The sequence below is a fragment of the Aethalodelphis obliquidens genome, unplaced genomic scaffold (assembly GCF_003676395.1).
Source record: "Aethalodelphis obliquidens isolate GAN/ISIS:26980383/991018 unplaced genomic scaffold, ASM367639v1 scaffold25, whole genome shotgun sequence".
Lineage (NCBI taxonomy): Eukaryota > Metazoa > Chordata > Mammalia > Artiodactyla > Delphinidae > Aethalodelphis > Aethalodelphis obliquidens.
Genome location: NW_020837969.1, coordinates 8196609 through 8215893, shown reverse-complemented (window position 1 = coordinate 8215893; position 19285 = coordinate 8196609). Strand labels below are relative to the sequence as shown.

The window sequence follows — 19285 nt, the reverse complement described above, 5'->3', positions numbered from 1 at the left end:
TATCCCACCCCTCTAGGTGGTCACAAAGCACCGAGCTGATCTCCCTGTGCTATGCGGCTGCTTCCCACTAGCTATCTACCTTACGTTTGGTAGTGTATATATGTCCATGCCACTCTCGCTTTGTCACAGCTTACCCTTCCCCTCCTCATATCCTCAAGTCCATTCTCTAGTAGGTCTGTGTCTTTATTCCCATCTTACCCCTAGGTTCTTCATGACAGTTTTTTTTTTCTTAGATTCCATATATATGTGTTAGCATACGGTATTTGTCTTTCTCTTTCTGATTTCCTTCACTCTGTAGGACAGACTCCAGGTCCATCTATCCACTAATCTTGCTCCCTGGTTTCCTCCTCACCTGTTCCTCCCAACTTCCCTTCCCACATAACCACTCCTCTATATAAGCCTTCAGAGACATCCTAAGTGGTTCCTGTAGTTGTTTATATGTTTTCTGTGCATGACCCCAAAGTGTGTCTTCCACGACTATGGCTCAGCCAGACTGGATGAAAAAGAGCAGAGGCTAAGAGCAGGACGGGTGGATTATCTGAACTTCCCTAATAACGCATTTTAATCATCTTAACCATAACTATTACGGACATGTGAGGGAACAAAATAACTCCTATCAAATCGTTCCAACGTTGAGTTTGTCTGAGGTTAGCTCTTAAGTAGCCTCTGCAAATGGCTTGCAGTGTTTCTTTCCTTCTTAATCTGGCCAATTTCCACCAAGATGTTTAGATGTATTTAAATGTTTTGACACTAAGAATATTAAGAAACAATATTAAGAAAAATCTGGGCACACTCAGATTACTGCAATTAGTAGAAGCCCTTGAATACAAGTATTATCCTAGCTTTTATTGTTGAGCGACAAACAAAATTATTTCCAACTACATTTTACACTTAAAAAAATATTCACCATAGTAGCTCTCAGTGAGCTCAAATCTTTCACAGTAATGGTATCAAATGCTTGTGGGAGTTTGCTAAGTCTTAAAAAAAAATTAATGAAAGGGATTTATGAGTTTAAAACCAAAGAACTAATAAGAAGCCCATTTTCCACTAACTTTAAATCTAACAATAACACTGTAACAAGTAGATATTAAAGCTGTGGGGTTTTGACAGGTCTTTAAAGAAAATAGCTTTTCTGGCTTATCTAGCAATACGTGCTTCACGGTAAATCAAAGAGTGAAGACTTGATCATAAATTGGAGGAAAGAAAAATAAATTCAACAGAAAAAGTGTCCACTGGAAAGTAGTTACTATTACAGACCCATCATGGTGAACCAAATTATCAGATATTACGATTTTTTCTTCAAGGAAGAACACTTAGGCTGCATTTCGGTACCAATTATTACAGGGTATTTTGCAGAATGAGTCACATTTGATCCAGAGATAGACTTTTCCGGGGGCCCGTTACAAACTCAGGGAAGTGCTCAAAGGTTCTTGGATGAGTGACTGTCAAGCTGGACTGCACATTGCAAACAACTGAGGAATTTTCAAAGAGATGGAGATAACGTCTAATGTAGTTGGTCTGGGCTGAGAATTTCCAAGACAATACCAGAGATCTTATGCTACTGAATGTCACGTTTTATTATAAAGCTACAATAATCTGAACGGTGTTTAATTGTGCCAACCAAGATAAAGAGCCAGTGGAACAAAAGAGAAAGTCCCCAAACCCACAGAGATACAGACACTAGATTTATGACAGAAGTGGTGCTGCAGGGCTTGGGGAGAAAGATGGTCTTTTCAGTAGATGGTGCTGGGCCAATTGGACAACCAAACGGGAGAAATAAATCTTGATACCCACCGCACAATATACACAAACATCGGTCCCAAATGGGTTACAGATCTAAATGTAAACTGTGAAACAGTAATGCTTCCAAAAGAAACATTAAAAAAAAGAATCTTCACAACAGTGTGGTAGGCAAAGATTTCTTAAATAGCACACAAAAAGTAATAATCATAAAAGGAAAACATGAGAAGGAAATTCAAAACAAATTTTTTAAATTGGATGTATTTCCAATCCATGTATTCATCCAATGACCTATTCACCATCTAATGAATAAACCGCACAGATCAACAAGAAAAAGGCAACACAATAGAAAAACAATAACTAGAGGTAGCTGGAGACTTAGAATCAGAGGGGATTTTTCTAAAATTGGAAAGAGGCGAAGGGATCATAAAATCTCCAGCCCTGACTACTACCCCACACACCCACCCCAGGCCAGGGCCTGTCCTGGAGCTGTAAGGGAATAGCATTTTGTGCTAAAGAAAAACAAAAAACAAAAAAACAAAAGAACCCAATTTATTTGGTCTTTCTTTGTGGAAGTAACAACCCCATTTTGTAACTTTTGTTCATTCCACACTCTTTTTTAACATCTTTATTGGAGTATAATTGCTTTACGATGGTGTGTTAGTTTCTGCTTTCTAACAAAGTGAATCAGCTATATGTATACATATATCCCCATATCTCCTCCCTCTTGTGTCTCCCTCCCCCCCTCCCTATCCCACTCCTCTAGGTGGTCACAAAGCACCGAGCTGATCTCCCTGTGGACTCCACAAAACTTTTGATGCTACGAGGGAACTTCGAATTTGCCTGCAATTTAGTCAGTATCTCCCGACCCATGTAAATATCTCGACTTTTCCTTAAAAAAGTCGATGAAAATAATTATTTGTCTAAGCAATAGTACTACAGTGGTATCGACTAGAGTTCCTCAGAGTAAGTGGCATTAATTCAAAATCCATACTAGTATTGAATTGAAGGACACCTCCTTATAACAATTACTTTAAAGCTGTGATCTCAGCATCTTTGGGATCTAACTAAGGGTCATGCTTCCTACATACCCACAAAAATAATGGCTGCCACAATGGATAATTAAACTAAAATTATTCTCCAAATGGACATCCGAGGATGGAAAGTCATTATAATTAACAAATGCAAATAATGTATAGCTTACATTCTTCAACTGGTACCAGAACTAATACAGGTATCATGTTAATGTCTACCTGACATAAAGATTGCTTCAATGGAAAGACATACTTTTCACTGAATAAAATAAAGCCACAGATGAAGGTACACAGATTATATATGTCATATGTATACATTTTCAGAACTTATATGCACTTTCACATAAAGATGGAGTATGGGACTTGCCAATTGTCCCACCATCCACAAACACCAAGGTTGTGGGTTCCCAGAAGAGTTTTCATCCTACCTTCCTTATATGACTTTCCACCTTGGTTCTTATACTCCATTGGGCACTTGCCTGCTACGGAGAACTCTCAAATATTCTACAAATCTTTTCTTATTAAATCGCTGACATCTATGCTTGATTTCAATGTTGGCCTTAAACAGCCTCAAATAAGCAGATTATTTTAACTGGAAAACAATGTTAATGGCCAAGCTTTTAAATATTGTAAATGTAATCATACATTTATATATTGCATAATAGAAATCTACTGTAAGTACATTTGTGAATTATATTTCCTAAGGGCAATGAAATAATCAGCAATTTGCAATGATAATTTTAATCTCTTAATGAAAATTATGTTGTTTGTTCCAGGATGGAAAACTCAGTTACTACTATTCTTTAAGAAACTGTCCTTAAGGCACTGATGCTAGAAGTTACCTTGAAATCAAATATCAGTGTCAACAGGAAAAAAAGCAAGTATATATGTATCTACACCTATACATATAATACCTATAATTATAGGTTACAAATAATAAACAATAATGGAAGAGAATGTAAAAAATATATATATATATATGTATAATGGAATCACTTTGCTGTACATTGACACTAACACATTGTAAATCAACTATATTTCAAGAATATTTCAAAATATATATATATATCAGTATATATGGAAGTCACTCACCATCCCGTTACCAACAATAATTATTGTTGAATGTTTTTTATTATTACTGAATTATTATTATTCAACGTTTTTTCCAATCTACACTTTAACGGTGCTATATTACCTGATGTATAATATGTGAGCAATTTGTTTCGGGGTGACTCTACATTTGCCAGTCCTAGGGACTGAACAGGAGACAGTAAGAACTACAGGTGTAGTATGTCTTGCTTCGTCGGTCGGTTGGCTGGTTGTTGACGTTGTTGTTTTTTCTGAGAAGCTACATAAGATCGCCTGGGCCTCAACAAGGGGACTGCAGGGAAAATCCCAAGTCCTGAGAGCAGTGTAGCTCATGACGGTCAGATGAGGTGCAGCGCTGGAGGCCGGGGAACCCATTCTGGGAAAGGCAGGGCTAATGTGCTCTACGACAGTTCCCTGCATTGAAAGTCAGTCTTGGAAACACTCAGCTGAGCAAATAGCATCCTGCCCTGGTCACTCCTGAGATGCAACAGCCCCTCTGCTCTGAAGGGTCACCACACTTGGGTCTGTGCCTCACCCAGATCCTACTCTCTGAATTGTGCTACGGTTCAGCACACACGTTTCACTTCCTAGAAGAGAGTATTCGCTGAGATGATTCATCCTGATTCACTGTAAGCATTTGATGAATGAACGTACATATACACAAATGCCTTCCTGACTCCACAAGCTGTTGAAACTGCTGTTTCCCTCAATTCTGGACCTGCTGACCCATTCCTGGAAAGTAACAGAGGTAGACGACATAATATTTGTAAACTCATATACAAGCGTCTGACACCTACTATCTTGTTTAATTCTTGCACAGCCTTTAAGGTAGGAAGTAGCTTAGCTTTTGCAAGCTGTTATAATAATTATTTATTTATTATCATATACTTATAGTTACATTATAGTATTTGTAACAGTTTTGCTAGCTGTTGGGATATGTATTCAGATGAAGATTTGTGATAAGGTAGTGCCTTTGCTGTATAAAACTCCTTTCTGAGAGCAAACATTTTGCCATCTGGGATGTTTTAACCTGTGGTTTGGTTCAGTGACTCCAGAAAATCATGGTCTATAATATTCAGTATGTGAAGACAGCCATACCAGGAAAGGACACTCTGTCCTGAATTCTAGCAACAAGGAAGCAGGTCACGTGACAAATGATTGCCAGGACCGCAGATGAATAATCTGGAGATGGCAACATTTGAGAAATATATAGTTGCCTTCTAACTCTCCGTCCTGATATCATCTAAAAGAGTAAATAGACTTGAGTGTACAGAGTGTGAACAAAAGCTGTATTATCATCACACCCCTGTCTCTCCTTGGAGGCGGACATTGAAAATAAATAGGTTTATGTCCCGTCTGCAACAGGCTCAGATAACCACACTGGTTCATTTTGAGAAAAAGGCAATTCAGGAAGTTTTTTTGTTTGTTTGTTTTGTTTTGTTTTAATATTTATCATACTTGGTGGCTGTCTCCATTCATTCCCTTCATCCATTCTGCAAAAATAAAAATTTACATTTTTCATATATTATGTAAGTTTCTATGCAAATACAACTTTCATTACTTTCTTACAACCAGATTATGGACCTCGAAAGCTTCTCTTATTTTGGAATTTGGGGGGAAATATACTCTACACCTGTAGATTGGCTGCAAGACCGAAAATTCCCTTCTCCTATTGGATGGGTGACAACACAGTAACTCAAAAGTAACAGAGAATGGTGCACTGTGATCCTCACTTGCTGTTTTAATTTTCCTTCATGACTAAGGAATATGATGACACGCTTATTAGAATTTCCAATATCAGGAGGCCTCGCATTTCACTCACGGCAGCAGAAGTCTCTCTGATCAGATAAGTACTTTTTTGAAGCGGTAAATGAATCAAATACGCATTAAACTCTGCTCTGCATTCATGAAACCAGGCGGGGCCCGTGGGACTCCCAGGTGAGGAGGCCCTTTTGTCCCCCATTTTGTGTTGGCAAGACTCCAAGCCTTCCCTGAGTTCCAAAGGGAGGATTTGAACAGCTCCGAAGCAGCCCAGAAACCACCTGAGGCAAGACTAAAGGGACCAGAGAAACTCATCAAGATTAGGAGAAGCATTACCTGAGATGAGATTAAGGGGTACAGGCCCTGCTCACACCCTGATCTTGTGAGAGACCCTGCCCTTGAACCATGGTCATAAAGCCCTCATCAAATCCTCTGGGGATACAGAGCTTTTCGAGGCAAGAGCCTGCTGTGGCCCCCTTTGCCTGGCAAAGCAGTAAAGCTCTCCACTCCTACTTCACCCAAAACTCTGTCTCTTGAGATTCGATCCGGCACCGGTGCACAGAAGCTGAGCTTCCGGGCATCCTCATCTCCTACGGTTTCATTGGCTATTTCAGGGTCTGCATTATTTGGGAAAGGATGAATTGTAGAAGGATCATGACGTAAAGTGCCCTTCCTAGGACTTTGATGGAGGTGTTTCAAAATTACAAGTCTTCAGGCATTTTCCGGGAACTGCGTGCCCTAAAGGAAGTTTTAAGAGCATTCAATTTCTCAGCGTACCCACAGCAGCAACTGTATCAGCTACTGTAGCTGACAGCCCGAGGCTGCTTGGTTCAGTTTTAATCTCCAGCACTTAGGGGAGATTACTCACGATGTGAGCAAAGAAGAAAAATAGAAAAGCCGGAGGCACATAAACCTTAGTCCCTGAGATGGTGCCAAAAAATCAGTTCTTCCCTAATGACTTCACCGCCCCTGAGCAAGGCCATGCAGGCAGCCCTTACACTACAGATGAACCATCAATGAGCCATTAATACCCAATTCTACCACTTATAAAAGAGAGAGGGGATTTCACCAGACTATGTAAGTATGGAGTACAATCTTTCATCATTGTACTAAAGTTTGTCATCGTGACCATGTGCAGACTTGGTCTGCTTAACACCTTTCCCTTTCTCAAGCACCCCAAGACTGTCCCCACCGCAGGGCCTTTGCATGTGCTAATCCATCTACCCTAAATGTTCTTCCCGCAGATCTCCCTGGATCTGACCTCTCCTCCGGTGGGTCACAGTGCAGGGGGCTCTTCCCAGACACTCATGTCCTGGTCAGTAGCCCCTCTCCATCTGTGCTCACTGGCCCATGCCCTGCTGTGTTTTCAGATGGCATTTATCATTCTGTGAAAATATCTTGTTTGCTTCTTTATTCGTTGTCTACCTGTCTCTGTAACAAATACGTAAACCTTCCAAGAGGGAGGGTGTTGTCGGTCTTGTTTATAACCCTATTCCTACAAGGCACTCAGTATTCAGTTATGGAGGCATGTGGGTGAGTTGGGGTATATGTGTGGGAAACAATGGTGGTGGTGGTGTAAATTATGAGTTATAAATCTATGTGCACACTCATGTGGAAAGAATCTGTAAAAATATAAAGTAGTGGTACTAGAAGGAAACTTCCTTATATTCTCCAGCCAAGTGATTACCTAGAACATTCAGAGTGTAGTGTTATCATTCTAATTCCAAGAAAAGGGATTTTATCATCTCCGTCCTATAGAGCAGTCTGATTGGCAAGAGCTCCTAAGACTAATTTAAATATTCCCTGCTTCAAATGTAAACTGGTGCAGCCACTATGGAAAACAGTATGGAGGTTCCTCAAAAAACTAAAATTAGTATTGCCACATGATCCAGCAATCCCACTCCTGTGCATATAACCAGACAAAACTATAATTCAAAAAGATACATGCACCCCAATGTTCACAGCAGCACTATTCACAATAGCCAAGACATGGAAACAACCTCAATGTCCCTCAACAGATGAATGGAAAAAGATGATGTGGTATATATATGGCATATTACTCAGCCATAAAAAAGAATGAAATGATGCCATTTGCAGCAACATGGATGGAACTAGAGGTTATCATACTAAGTGAAGTAAGTCAGACAGAGAAAGACAAATACTATACGATATCACTTGTATGTGGAATCTAAAATATGACACGAATGAACACATCCATGAAACAGAAACAGACTCACAGACACAGAGAACAGACTTGTGGTTGCCAAGGAGGAGGCGGGTTGGGGAGGAGTGGATTGGGAATTTGGGGTTCGAAGATGCAAACTATTACATATAGAATGGATATGGGACTTCCCTGGTGGCACAGTGGTTAAGAATCCGCCTGCCAATGCAGGGAACACAGGTTCGATCTCTGGTCCAGGAAGATCCCACATGTCGCAGAGCAACTAAGCCAGTGTGCCACAACTACAGAGACTGTGCTTTAGAGCCTGCGAGCCACAACTACTGAGCCCACGTGCCACAACTACTGGAGCCTGTGCTCTTCAACAGGAGAAGCCACTGCAATGAAGACGGAAGGCAGCCAAAAATAAATAAATTAATTAAAAAAAAGAATGGATAAACAACAAGGTCCCACTGTATAGCAAAGGGAACTACATTCAATATCCTGTGATAAACCATATGGGAAAGAATATGAAAAATAATATATATATATGTATAACTGAATCACTTTGCTGTACATCATAAATTAACACATTGTAAGTCAACCATACTTCAATAAATAAAAAAAATAAAAAATGAAATAAAAATTTACTACCACATATTCCCTGCTCTATTTGAAGCTAATTTTTCTCTTATTTGATCCTCCTTCACACACTGGCATCTCTGCCTTTCTAGAAGTGAGTCATAATTCAGGATAAGGCAAGGCTGTGGTTAGTCAGACCTGGAACTGCTTAGATGTGAGGTCAATGCTGTTTCCTCAGCTATTGCACCCAGGGGAGGGTTTTTTAGTTAACTCTAGGACTGTAATAGGTTCACCAACTGAGAAATTCTTGCACTGATGGTAATAAGGTCATTCAATATCAATCCACTCTGAAGAGATAAATTGGAAGAACACTGTACATAGTGTAGGGTCAAAAAAGCACTGGGCTGTGGATCAAACAAAACAAAAATGGGATTAATTTCCAGCATGAAGCACTGGGGATTGATCAAGTCACCTGGCTGATAGTAGCCTCAGCTTCCATGGGTGGGAGATGAGAATGATACCATGTTGCAAGATTGTAGTAGTGATTAGAGATGAAGCACGGTTGAGCAGAGGTAGAGGCTGGAAAGCAAAAGGATAGCTGCTGTAGCTACAGACGGAATGCTTGTGTCCCCACAAAATTCATATGTTGAAACCCAATCCCCATTGGTGTCATGGTGTTAGGAGGTGGGACCTTTGGGAGGTGACTAGTTCAGAGGGTGGAGCCTTCATGAATGGGATTAGTGTCCTTATGAAAGAGACCTCAGAGAATTCCTTCACCCCTTCTGCCATGTGAGGACACAGCATGAAGATGGCCATCTATGTTCCAAGAAGAGGATCCTCCCAGATACTGAATCTGCTGTCACCTTGATCCTGGCCTTCTAGCCTCCAGAAAAGTGAGAAACAGATTTCTCCTGTGTATAAGCCCCCAGTCTATGGTATTTTGTTGTAGCAGCCTGAACTGACTACGACAACTACAGATGGCCCCCAACTTATGATGATTTGACTTACAATATTTTGACTTTATGATGGTGCAAAAGCAAAGGAGAAAACATACTTCAGATTTCGAGTTTTGATCTCTTCCCCAGGCTGGTGATAGGTGGCCTGATCCCCTTCAACCCAAGGTCACAAGGGGAAACAGCCAACACGCCTGTAGACACAGACAATTATCCTGGAGACAGACAACTATTCTGTTTTTCACTTCCAGTACAGTATTTGATAAATGACATCAGGTATTCAACACATTATTATAAAACAGGCTTTGTGGTAGATGATTTTGCCCAACGGTAGGCTAATGTAAGTATTCTGAACACGTTGAAGGTAGGCTGGGTTAAGCTACGATGTTCCGTAGGGTAAGTGAATTAAGTCCATTTCGATTTATGCTATTTTCAACTTACAATGGGTTTATTGGGATGTAATACTGAGATGTAACCCTATCGTAAGTCGAGGAAGATCTGTACTGTTTTCAAAAAGGATAGTTCACTGGAGAGTCTCCTGATTTTAAGAGAATTTTACAAGTTAAGTAAGGAGTGGGACCTCACCCTTTACCTGGCTCTGCCCTGCTTTCCTTTAAAGGCCTGGGTAGACGTTGCATTTTAGGAGATGCCTTCATATGCACCTGTGTCTGCCTGGTGCCTCGTCCACGAGGTCCTCAGCTCACAATGTGGTACTTAAAATACTAGGATTGCCATTGCCAAATTATTTGACTTTCTAGATTTTGAGTGATGAAGTTGGTTTTATCACAAAACAAACCAAATTAACACAAACAAACAAGCAAATAAACTGTACTTTATCATGGTTCCCAGATCTCACACTGATGCTCTTTCAATAGGTGACTTTTGGTCTGAAACAGGCTACCATCTAAATTTGAGTCTTTTCTCTCAGAAACTTCAAATCTACATTTCTCTACTGCAAGTTACTTTGAACTCAACTCTACTTTGCTCATAGAAGCACACCATGCATTGTCAATTAAGATAATTCTCTCTCCACGGACTGTAGAACTAACGCTCTTAATTGTACGTCAGATATTGCTTTATCTTTTAATGAAATACCCAGTGATGAAACACATTATGATCGGTCAATAGAACTGAATTGTTCCTCAAATTTGAAATAATGTAATTCTGTATTTCTGCTTTAATACATGAGAATTTAAAAGAGGTATAAATCAGTCTCAAGGTAATGGTGGTAAAACAATGTAGGAAAATACGTTTCCCTTAAATAGAGCATTTAAAATCTAAGATGTTGATATAATTTAACCTTGATGCTGTACAATCAATTCGGTGATACCTGTTAAGTAAAATAAAACTATCACCTGACTCCTTCCTGGGTGCTCCAAATCCCTACCTGCAATGGGGCCTATCGATCCTCTACATGAATTATTTCTGTGCAGATGGATCGCCACCATCCTCTTCCCCATTTCTTTCTTTTTTGAACAGTAGTGAACAATTTCTAGATCTGCAAGAGAGATTTTTAAATTCTAATATTATGTTCTGTTTTAATGTTTAGTGAGAATTTACCTCCAAAGAGAAACTGAAATGTTAAAAAGTCACTCTAAAACCCCACTAACCTATGGTCATCTATGAAGCGTGAAGCTAATGTAAACTCTCATAAAGGAAAGGGAAGAAGAATATTCATCCATGAGGTCCTTTGTGGTTAAGGAAGATTTTCAGATTTAGAGGCTGAAAGCCTGACAAATCACGAACAGGTATTTTTTTTAACCTTATCAAAATTAACACAAGCACTTTAAAAATAAAAAGAAAATGTGTAATGATTTCCTACGTACTTTGAATACCACCCAGAATGAGTGGCTGAGACAGCAGCTAAGTCAGAATCTTAAGGGTCACTGTATAGGTTTAATAGGAAAGAACTGATCTCCAAGAAGTTGTGCTTAAATTTATCAAACAGGTTTAAAATCTGCTTGTCCCATTGGGCAAATAGACCACTGGGCCCAACAGGACTCCTGAAATGGTTCAGGTCTCAATTTAATGTCTCTCTTGGTCGCTTTCCCCACTGTGAATCTCCATGGAGATGATTCTGCCACCCAGAATCTCAGTGGCTTCCCGGAGGGTCCACAACTACAGGACATCAAACGGTGAGATCCCTCCCCCTCTCTCTCTTTTTCTCTCCCTCTCCTGCCCCGCCCCGCCCAGACATACACTTGCACACAATGCTAGCCTGCTTCCCTCGCCTCTGGATGAAATGGTGTTGGGTTTTATATTAGGATTCGGTGTCTTCCTGAACGAAATACTAGACTTTCACACTGTGGCTGCACACTGGAAACTACGACATATGTCATCATTCACAGGGCTGGCTTAACATCTTTTAGCAGATTTTTTCACACTTGCAATTGTGTTTTTCCTCAGAGTCTTCACTATTTTAGGGAGAGAAGGTTGGGGGATAAGGGCTTGACTATAGATCCCCCATCATGATGAGACATCAGGACCTGTCTTCCCTGGATCCAGGGCTCAGCGGGACCTGACAGGGAGCTTCCCGTCAGTTACCTCTCAAGTGGCAAATGTGCATTTTACGGATGATGAGAAGGGATGCGGGTCTATTGTGTCCTGAAGTACTGATGTTTACTCAACAAACCGTGGAGTACCAAGTGCCATTACCATATAATCTACACCTTGATTACCTATTTCCCTTGGCCCTAAACTCCTCACCTGGACTGCACCGGCTACATCTGTCAGGGTGTGTGAAAACAGCAAGTTATTGTTGATAATCCATCATTATTTTATTTAATCTTTTCATGAAGATCTAAGTGCTCTAGACTGGAAGCCATATGAGGTCAGAATCCCTTACCCTAGAATCTGTGATTCCATCCTAGGTGTTAAGGGCTGTGTCCAGCACCTACTAAACAATCAGTCCATGGGAGCAGGAAAAGTGCGCTGACTGCCATGTCTGATAAAGGACAGTGTTTCTCCTATGGTGATCACTGCATCCTTACTCCACGGCAAGCACTTTCCAGACTTTCTCTAGCCCTCGAAATGATCTTGATAGACATGCATTGTCATTCCTTTTTTTTTTTTTTTTTAAGAAGATGTCGGCGGTAGGAGTTTAGTAATTAATTTATTTATTTTTGCTGTGTTGGGTCTTCATTTCTGTGCGAGGGCTTTCTCTAGTTGTGGCAAGCGGGGGCCACTCTTCATCGCGGTGTGCGGGCCTCTCACTATCGCGGCCTCTCTTGTTGCGGAGCACAGGCTCCAGACGCGCAGGCTCAGTAGTTGTGGCTCACGTAAGTGATTTGCCCAAAGTCACACAGACACAAAGGCCAAAGCAATGGGAAGCGAGTCAAGTTTATTTTGGCTTCAAAACCGGTGCTCATCCCATGACACCATAGTTTAGAAGCCGTATACTATCACTTTCTTCTATTTTCTAAAAGGAATGGATCCTGCAAATTGTGCTGCAGAAGCGTAGGGCAGTGTCTGAATCCTCAGAATGTTCCTACTGCTGTTCAGGAAGAGACAGGTGACCACGTAAATTGGGAAAGAAACAAAAAGCGCGTTTGTGTATCTGAGCTGAAGGCTGGATTCCGCTTATCTGTCTCTATGCAGGGGCATTTAAAAAAGTGAAAAAAGCTTTTTTTAGTTATGGTTTGATTCTTTAAATAACTCTTTTGACCCAAAGCTCTTACATGCTTAACACATAAAAGGGGTTGGGATTTCACTAATATTTCTAGGGGTGGGATTGGGGGACACAGAGATTGTATACTGAACAACTTTAATGGATGCTATTCACACACACTACCCAGCTAATTAAACATAAGATAGTTGAGAACTTGACTGATATCAGAATTTCTCACGTCTTAATAACGTTTCCTCTGAATGTGAGAAACAAGACAGAAGACACTGACCAAACAGCCATGGAATTATCCATGGAAACAGAAGCTCCACTTATGGATTTGCTGCTGTAATTGATCTTTACGTTCGTATCTACTTCCATGTTTATGACCTTTCAACTTTTCACCTGCTCCTAGGCTGTGGGCAAGAAAGCAAAGTCCTGGATTCTGTCCCTTATTTTTATATATATATATATATTTTTTTTTTTAAGATTTCTATTTTATTTATTTATTTTGTGGCTGCGTTGGGTCTTCGTTGCTGTGCGCAGGCCTTCTCTAGTTGCAGCGAGCGGGGGCTACTCTTCGTTGCGGTGGGCGGTCTTCTCATTGTGGTGGCCTCTCTTGCTGTGGACCACGGGCTCTAGGCGCACAGGCTTCAGTAGTTGTGGCACGTGGGCTCAGCAGTTGTGGTGCAAGGGCTTATTTGCTCCGCGGCATGTGGGATCCTCCCAGAGCAGGGCTCGAACCTGTGTCCCCTGCATTGGCAGGCAGATTCCTAATCACTGCGCCACCAGGGAAGCCCACGTCCCTTATTTTATCTTGGTTTTGTGATGTTTCTGAAGGAATCATCCATGATATTGAAATTCCATGGAGGATTAGGTTTTGTTGTAAAAACTACTTTGGTTTATCACATTGATAGATTTGCGTATATTGAAGAATCCTTGCATTCCTGGAATAAACCCCACTTGATCATGGTGTATGATCCTTTTAATGTGCTGTTGGATTCTATTTGCTAGTATTTTGTTGAGGATTTTTGCATCTATGTTCATCAGTGATATTGGCCTGTAGTTTTCTTTCTTTGTGACATCCTTGTCTGGTTTTGGTATCAAGGTGATGGTGGCCTCGTAGAAGGAGTTTGGGAGTGTTCCTCCCTCTGCTATATTTTGGAAGAGTTTGAGAAGGATAGGTGTTAGCTCTTCTCTAAATGTTTGATAGAATTCGCCTGTGAAGCCATCTGGTCCTGGGCTTTTCTTTGTTGGAAGATTTTTAATCACAGTTTCAATTTCATTGCTTGTGATTGGTCTGTTCATATTCTCGATTTCTTTCTGATTCAGTCTTGGCAGGTTGTGCATTTCTAAGAATTTGTCCATTTCTTCCAGATTGTCCATTTTATTGGCATAGAGTTGCTTGTAGTAATCTCTCATGATCTCTTTTATTTCTGCAGTGTCAGTTGTTACCTCTCCTTTTTCATTTCTAATTCTATTGATTTGAGTCTTCTCCCTTTTTTTCTTGATGAGTCTGGCTAGTGGTTTATCTATTTTGTTTATCTTCTCAAAGAACCAGCTTTTAGTTTTATTGATCTTTGCTATTGTTTCCTTCATTTCTTTTTCATTTATTTCTGATCTGATTTTTATGATTTCTTTCCTTCTGCTAGCTTTGGGGTTTTTTTGTTCTTCTTTCTCTAATTGCTTGAGGTGCAAGGTTAGGTTGTTTATTCGAGATGTTTCCTGCTTCTTAAGGTGGGCTTGTATTGCTATAAACTTCCCGCTTAGAACTGCTTTTGCTGCATCCCACAGGTTTTGGGTCGTTGTGTCTCCATTGTCATTTGTTTCTAGGTATTTTTTGATTTCCTCTTTGATTTCTTCAGTGATCACTTCATTATTAAGTAGTGTATTGTTTAGCCTCCATGTGTTTGTATTTTTTACAGATCTTTTCCTGTAATTGATATCTAGTCTCATGGCGTTGTGGTCAGAAAAGATACTTGATACAATTTCAATTTTCTTAAATTTACCAAGGCTTGATTTGTGACCCAAGATATGATCTATCCTGGAGAATGTTCCATGAGCACTTGAGAAAAATGTGTATTCTGTTGTTTTTGGATGGAATGTCCTATAAATATCAATTAACTCCATCTCGTTTAATGTATCATTTAAAGCTTGTGTTTCCTTATTTATTTTCATTTTGGATGATCTGTCCATTGGTGAAAGCGGGGTGTTAAAGTCCCCTACTATGAATGTGTTACTGTCGATTTCCCCTTTTATGGTTGTCAGTGCTGGGAAAACTGGACAGCTACATGTAAAAGTATGAAGTTAGATCACTCCCTAACACCATACACAAAAATAAGCTCAAAATGGATTAAAGACCTAAATGTAAGGCCAGAAACTATCAAACTCTTAGAGGAAAACATAGGCAGAACACTCTATGACATAAATCACAGCAAGATTCTTTCTGACCCACCTCCTAGAGTAATGGAAATAAAAACAAGAGTAAACAAATGGGACCTAATGAAACTTAAAAGCTTTTGCGCAGCAAAGGAAACCATAAAGAAGACCAAAAGACAACCCTCAGAATGGGAGAAAATATTTGCAAATGAAGCAACTGACAAAGGATTGATCTCCAAAATTTATAAGCAGCTCATGCAGCTTAATAACAAAAAAACAAACAACCCAATCCAAAAATGGGCAGAAGACCTAAATAGACATTTCTCCAAAGAAGATATACAGAGTGCCAACAAACACATGAGAGAATGCTCAACATCACTAATCATGAGAGAAATGCAAATCAAAACTACAATGAGATATCATCTCACACCAGTCAGAATGGCTATCATCAAAAAATCTAGAAACAATAAATGCTGGAGAGGGTGTGGAGAAAAGGGAACCCTCTTACACTGTTGGTGGGAATGTAAATTGATACAGCCACTGTGGAGAACAGTATGGAGGTTCCTTAAAAAGCTACAAATAGAACTACCATATGACCCAGCAATCCCACTACTGGGCATATACCCTGAGAAAACCATAATTCAAAAAGAGTCATGTACCAAAATGTTCATTGCAGCTCTATTTACAATAGCCCAGAGATGGAAACAACCTAAGTGTCCATCATCGGATGAATGGATAAAGAAGATGTGGCACATATATACAATGGAATATTACTCAGCCATAAAAAGAGACGAAATTGAGCTATTTGTAATGAGGTGGATAGACCTAGAGTCTGTCATACAGAGTGAAGTAAGTCAGAAAGAGAGAGACAAATACCGTATGCTAACACATATATATGGAATTAAAAAAAAAAATGTCATGAAAAACCTAGGGGTGAAACAGGAATAAAGACACAGACTTACTAGAGAATGGACTTGAGGCTATGGGGAGGGGGAAGTGTAAACGGTGACAAAGCGATAAAGAGGCATGGACATATATACACTACCAAACGTAAGGTAGATAGCTAGTGGGAAGCAGCCGCATAGCACAGGGAGATCAGCTCGGTGCTTTGTGACCGCCTGGAGGGGTGGGATAGGGAGGGTGGGAGGGAGGGAGACGCAAGCGGGAAGAGATATGGGAATATATGTATATATATAACTGATTCATTTTGTTGTGAAGCTGAAACTAACATACCATTGTAAAGCAATTATACTCCAATAAAGATGTTAAAAAAAAAACAAAAAAAAACCACATGTACCACATTTTGGTGATAAATTAAGTATATATACAAAAAAAAAAAAAAAAAAACTACTTTGGCAAAAAGGAACTGCTGTTCTTTCAAATCCGCGGCCTTGAGTTGAAACAATACAGTGTGTAGTGAACTTTGTGTGTATTTTTATTTTACTGATTTCTACTTAGAACTTCAAGAGAACAAAAGTTTTTGTTTTTCTCCCCCCCTTTAAACATAGTTATTTAGTTTCCTCTAGGTTCTATTCTTCTTTGTTTTATTGTAGCTTAACTTTCAAGGTTTTAGACCAGAAAAAAGATCAGAGAGAAAAATAGCTTACTGCCTAGATAAAGAGTATTAACAGCAGTGCTGATCTGTTTTTTTCAGGAAAATACTAATTTAATTTGCCTCGCTTTAACTACTGCATATAAACCAGAAGATTATACTCATAACTTAAATATTTATAAAAAGAAGGAATATAGAGATAAATGACCATTTGCAGTATTAACTGATCAAAGCTGCATAGTAAATCAAATCTTTTAGACCTGTGGGAGATGGCTCCGGAAAGTATAATGGGGAGCTAAGTGAATGACAATAAAAACGCTGAAGCTAAATGAGCATGTTGCTTTCAACTGTGAATAAAAAAATCATTCTGCTACACAAAATTCCATAACATGAAATGTATACAAATTTAGGAATGTTATACAGCTGGACTAAAGCAAAGGGGAAATTGAATAAGTGATAAAAAAAAGTGTTTGTTTAATTATCAAGAGTGAAATAATTCTCGAAATGGGTGAACGGGGTCCAAAAGAACAAACTCCCAGTTATAAAACAAGCAAATCCTAGGGATGTAATGTACAGCATGGTGACTATAGTAAATAACACTGTATTGTATAGTTGAACGTTGCTAAGAGAGTCTGATATATGTGAACTAGGTTTATTGTGGTGACCATTTTGCAATATATACACATATTAAATTATTATGTTGTACATCAAAACTAACAATGTTATATCTATAGCTCAGTATAAAAGTAACAACAACAAGCGGGAAGACGCAAGCAGGAAGAGATATGGGAACATATGTATATATATAACTGATTCATTTTGTTGTGAAGCAGAAACTAACACACCATTGTAAAGCAATTATACTCCAATAAAAAATATATATATATTAAAAAAAAAAGTAACAACAACAAAAAAGTTTAGTTGGCATTTCCAGAAGAAAAAAGGTTGATAAAACCACTCTCTAATGGTGAATTTTTAAATTGATGATAAGCCCATGGGGCATGGCTGCCTGGATGGCTATGCTGCTTCCCTGGGCCCCGGGCCATCATCAGTTCCAGTGTGTTCCATGTAGCTTGGTTATAGTCATTTGCGGAAAAGAAAACTTCGAACAAGCACAAGTGGATCAGATAAGAAAGCATCAAGTTTAGTGGTTTCTCTACGCAGAGTCATACTTCACTTCACTCTTAGGGACTAAACTCTTATTCACTCCTCAGCGTCTCAATCCCCACCTGCGACGTGAAGTCCAGGGGATTCACAGCCTCACATGGTTCTTAGACATCTTCTGGGAGAATTCTCACTGTCTCAATTCCTGCCAAGTGGATGATGACATTCTCTCATTGTTATCTCCCCGCAACATTCTAATTTAAGCCTTATTTTAGAATTAAATTAAATACACATATTTAGTCCCCATCTGTACTACTTAATGGGCAAGGTGTGTGTTTATTAGGGTGACCTGATTTCATTCACTGAACAAAACAGAGATGTTTGACATTCAAAGGTGCCTGTTTTAGAAAGCACCCCAGCCAGCAAATGAAGGACATTAGATTATGCTGAATATCCCAATGCTACTTAAAGAACCGAGAGTGAGGAATTTAACTCAATTTTCTGGGTTTAGTTCCCTAAAGTACAGAGGAGAGAATGAATTAGAAAATCTCTGTCTGAAGTTTCCTCTGAGATATAAATAAGCTACGTTTGAGTCAGGAATAGCTTGAATTGTCAATTCTTTAACATCATTTTTCAAATAAACTAATACGAGAGGAGATTAGGAGAAGCAGGGGGAGAAATGATAAATTCTATCCCCAATCATAAAGAATTAAGAGCTTGCATTAATAGGAGTTTTCGAAAGAACCATAAAAATCTAAGGAGGGAGTTGGAAAAAATGACATAGGAAAATAAATCCAGTCTCATCTCACTCACATTTGTCTCTTCACTACCCCCTCCTGGAGGGGACACACAGTTTTGAGGACATTAGCCCACTGCGGCCCCCTTTGCATGGCAAAGCAATAAAGTTACTCTTTTCTACTTCACCCAAAACTCTGTCTCTGAGATTTAACTCGGTGTTGGAGGTACAGAGGTTGGATTTGGCTTCAGGAGCAAAAACACATGAAATGTATCTTTTTCCTATTACTGAAAATTCTGTTATTGTGTTCTAATTCACAATAGTAACTTGTCTGTCACTGTACAGGTGCAAATAATGTTATTTTTTGCTCTAGGCAAGTTCTAAGATCTTGAGTTTTAAATGAAGCAAAGACTTACAGGCAACAAACTTTCTAAAACAGATTTTAGAAACTCATGATCATGATTGTTTTTAATTTGTTTCAAAATAGAAGCTTTTCTTTGTGATTTATGACATGCATTAAAATAGTCCTAGATAAGAACTCAGGGCTGTCAAGTCAACGGCAGGGGTTCCCGATCTCAATATGATACTTGGGG

General features: G+C 39.4%; 1 protein-coding gene across 1 annotated transcript in view; it reads right to left on the bottom strand.

The window, feature by feature from the left end:
- The window catches only part of CSMD1 (CUB and Sushi multiple domains 1), a 1488158-nt gene that overhangs the window by 1415419 nt on the left and 53454 nt on the right, over positions 1–19285 (bottom strand). Inside the window, exon 2 of the mRNA XM_027123007.1 lies at positions 6107–6241. Within this exon, the coding sequence (XP_026978808.1) occupies positions 6107–6241 (135 nt within the window). The remainder of the gene's footprint in view (positions 1–6106; positions 6242–19285) is intronic.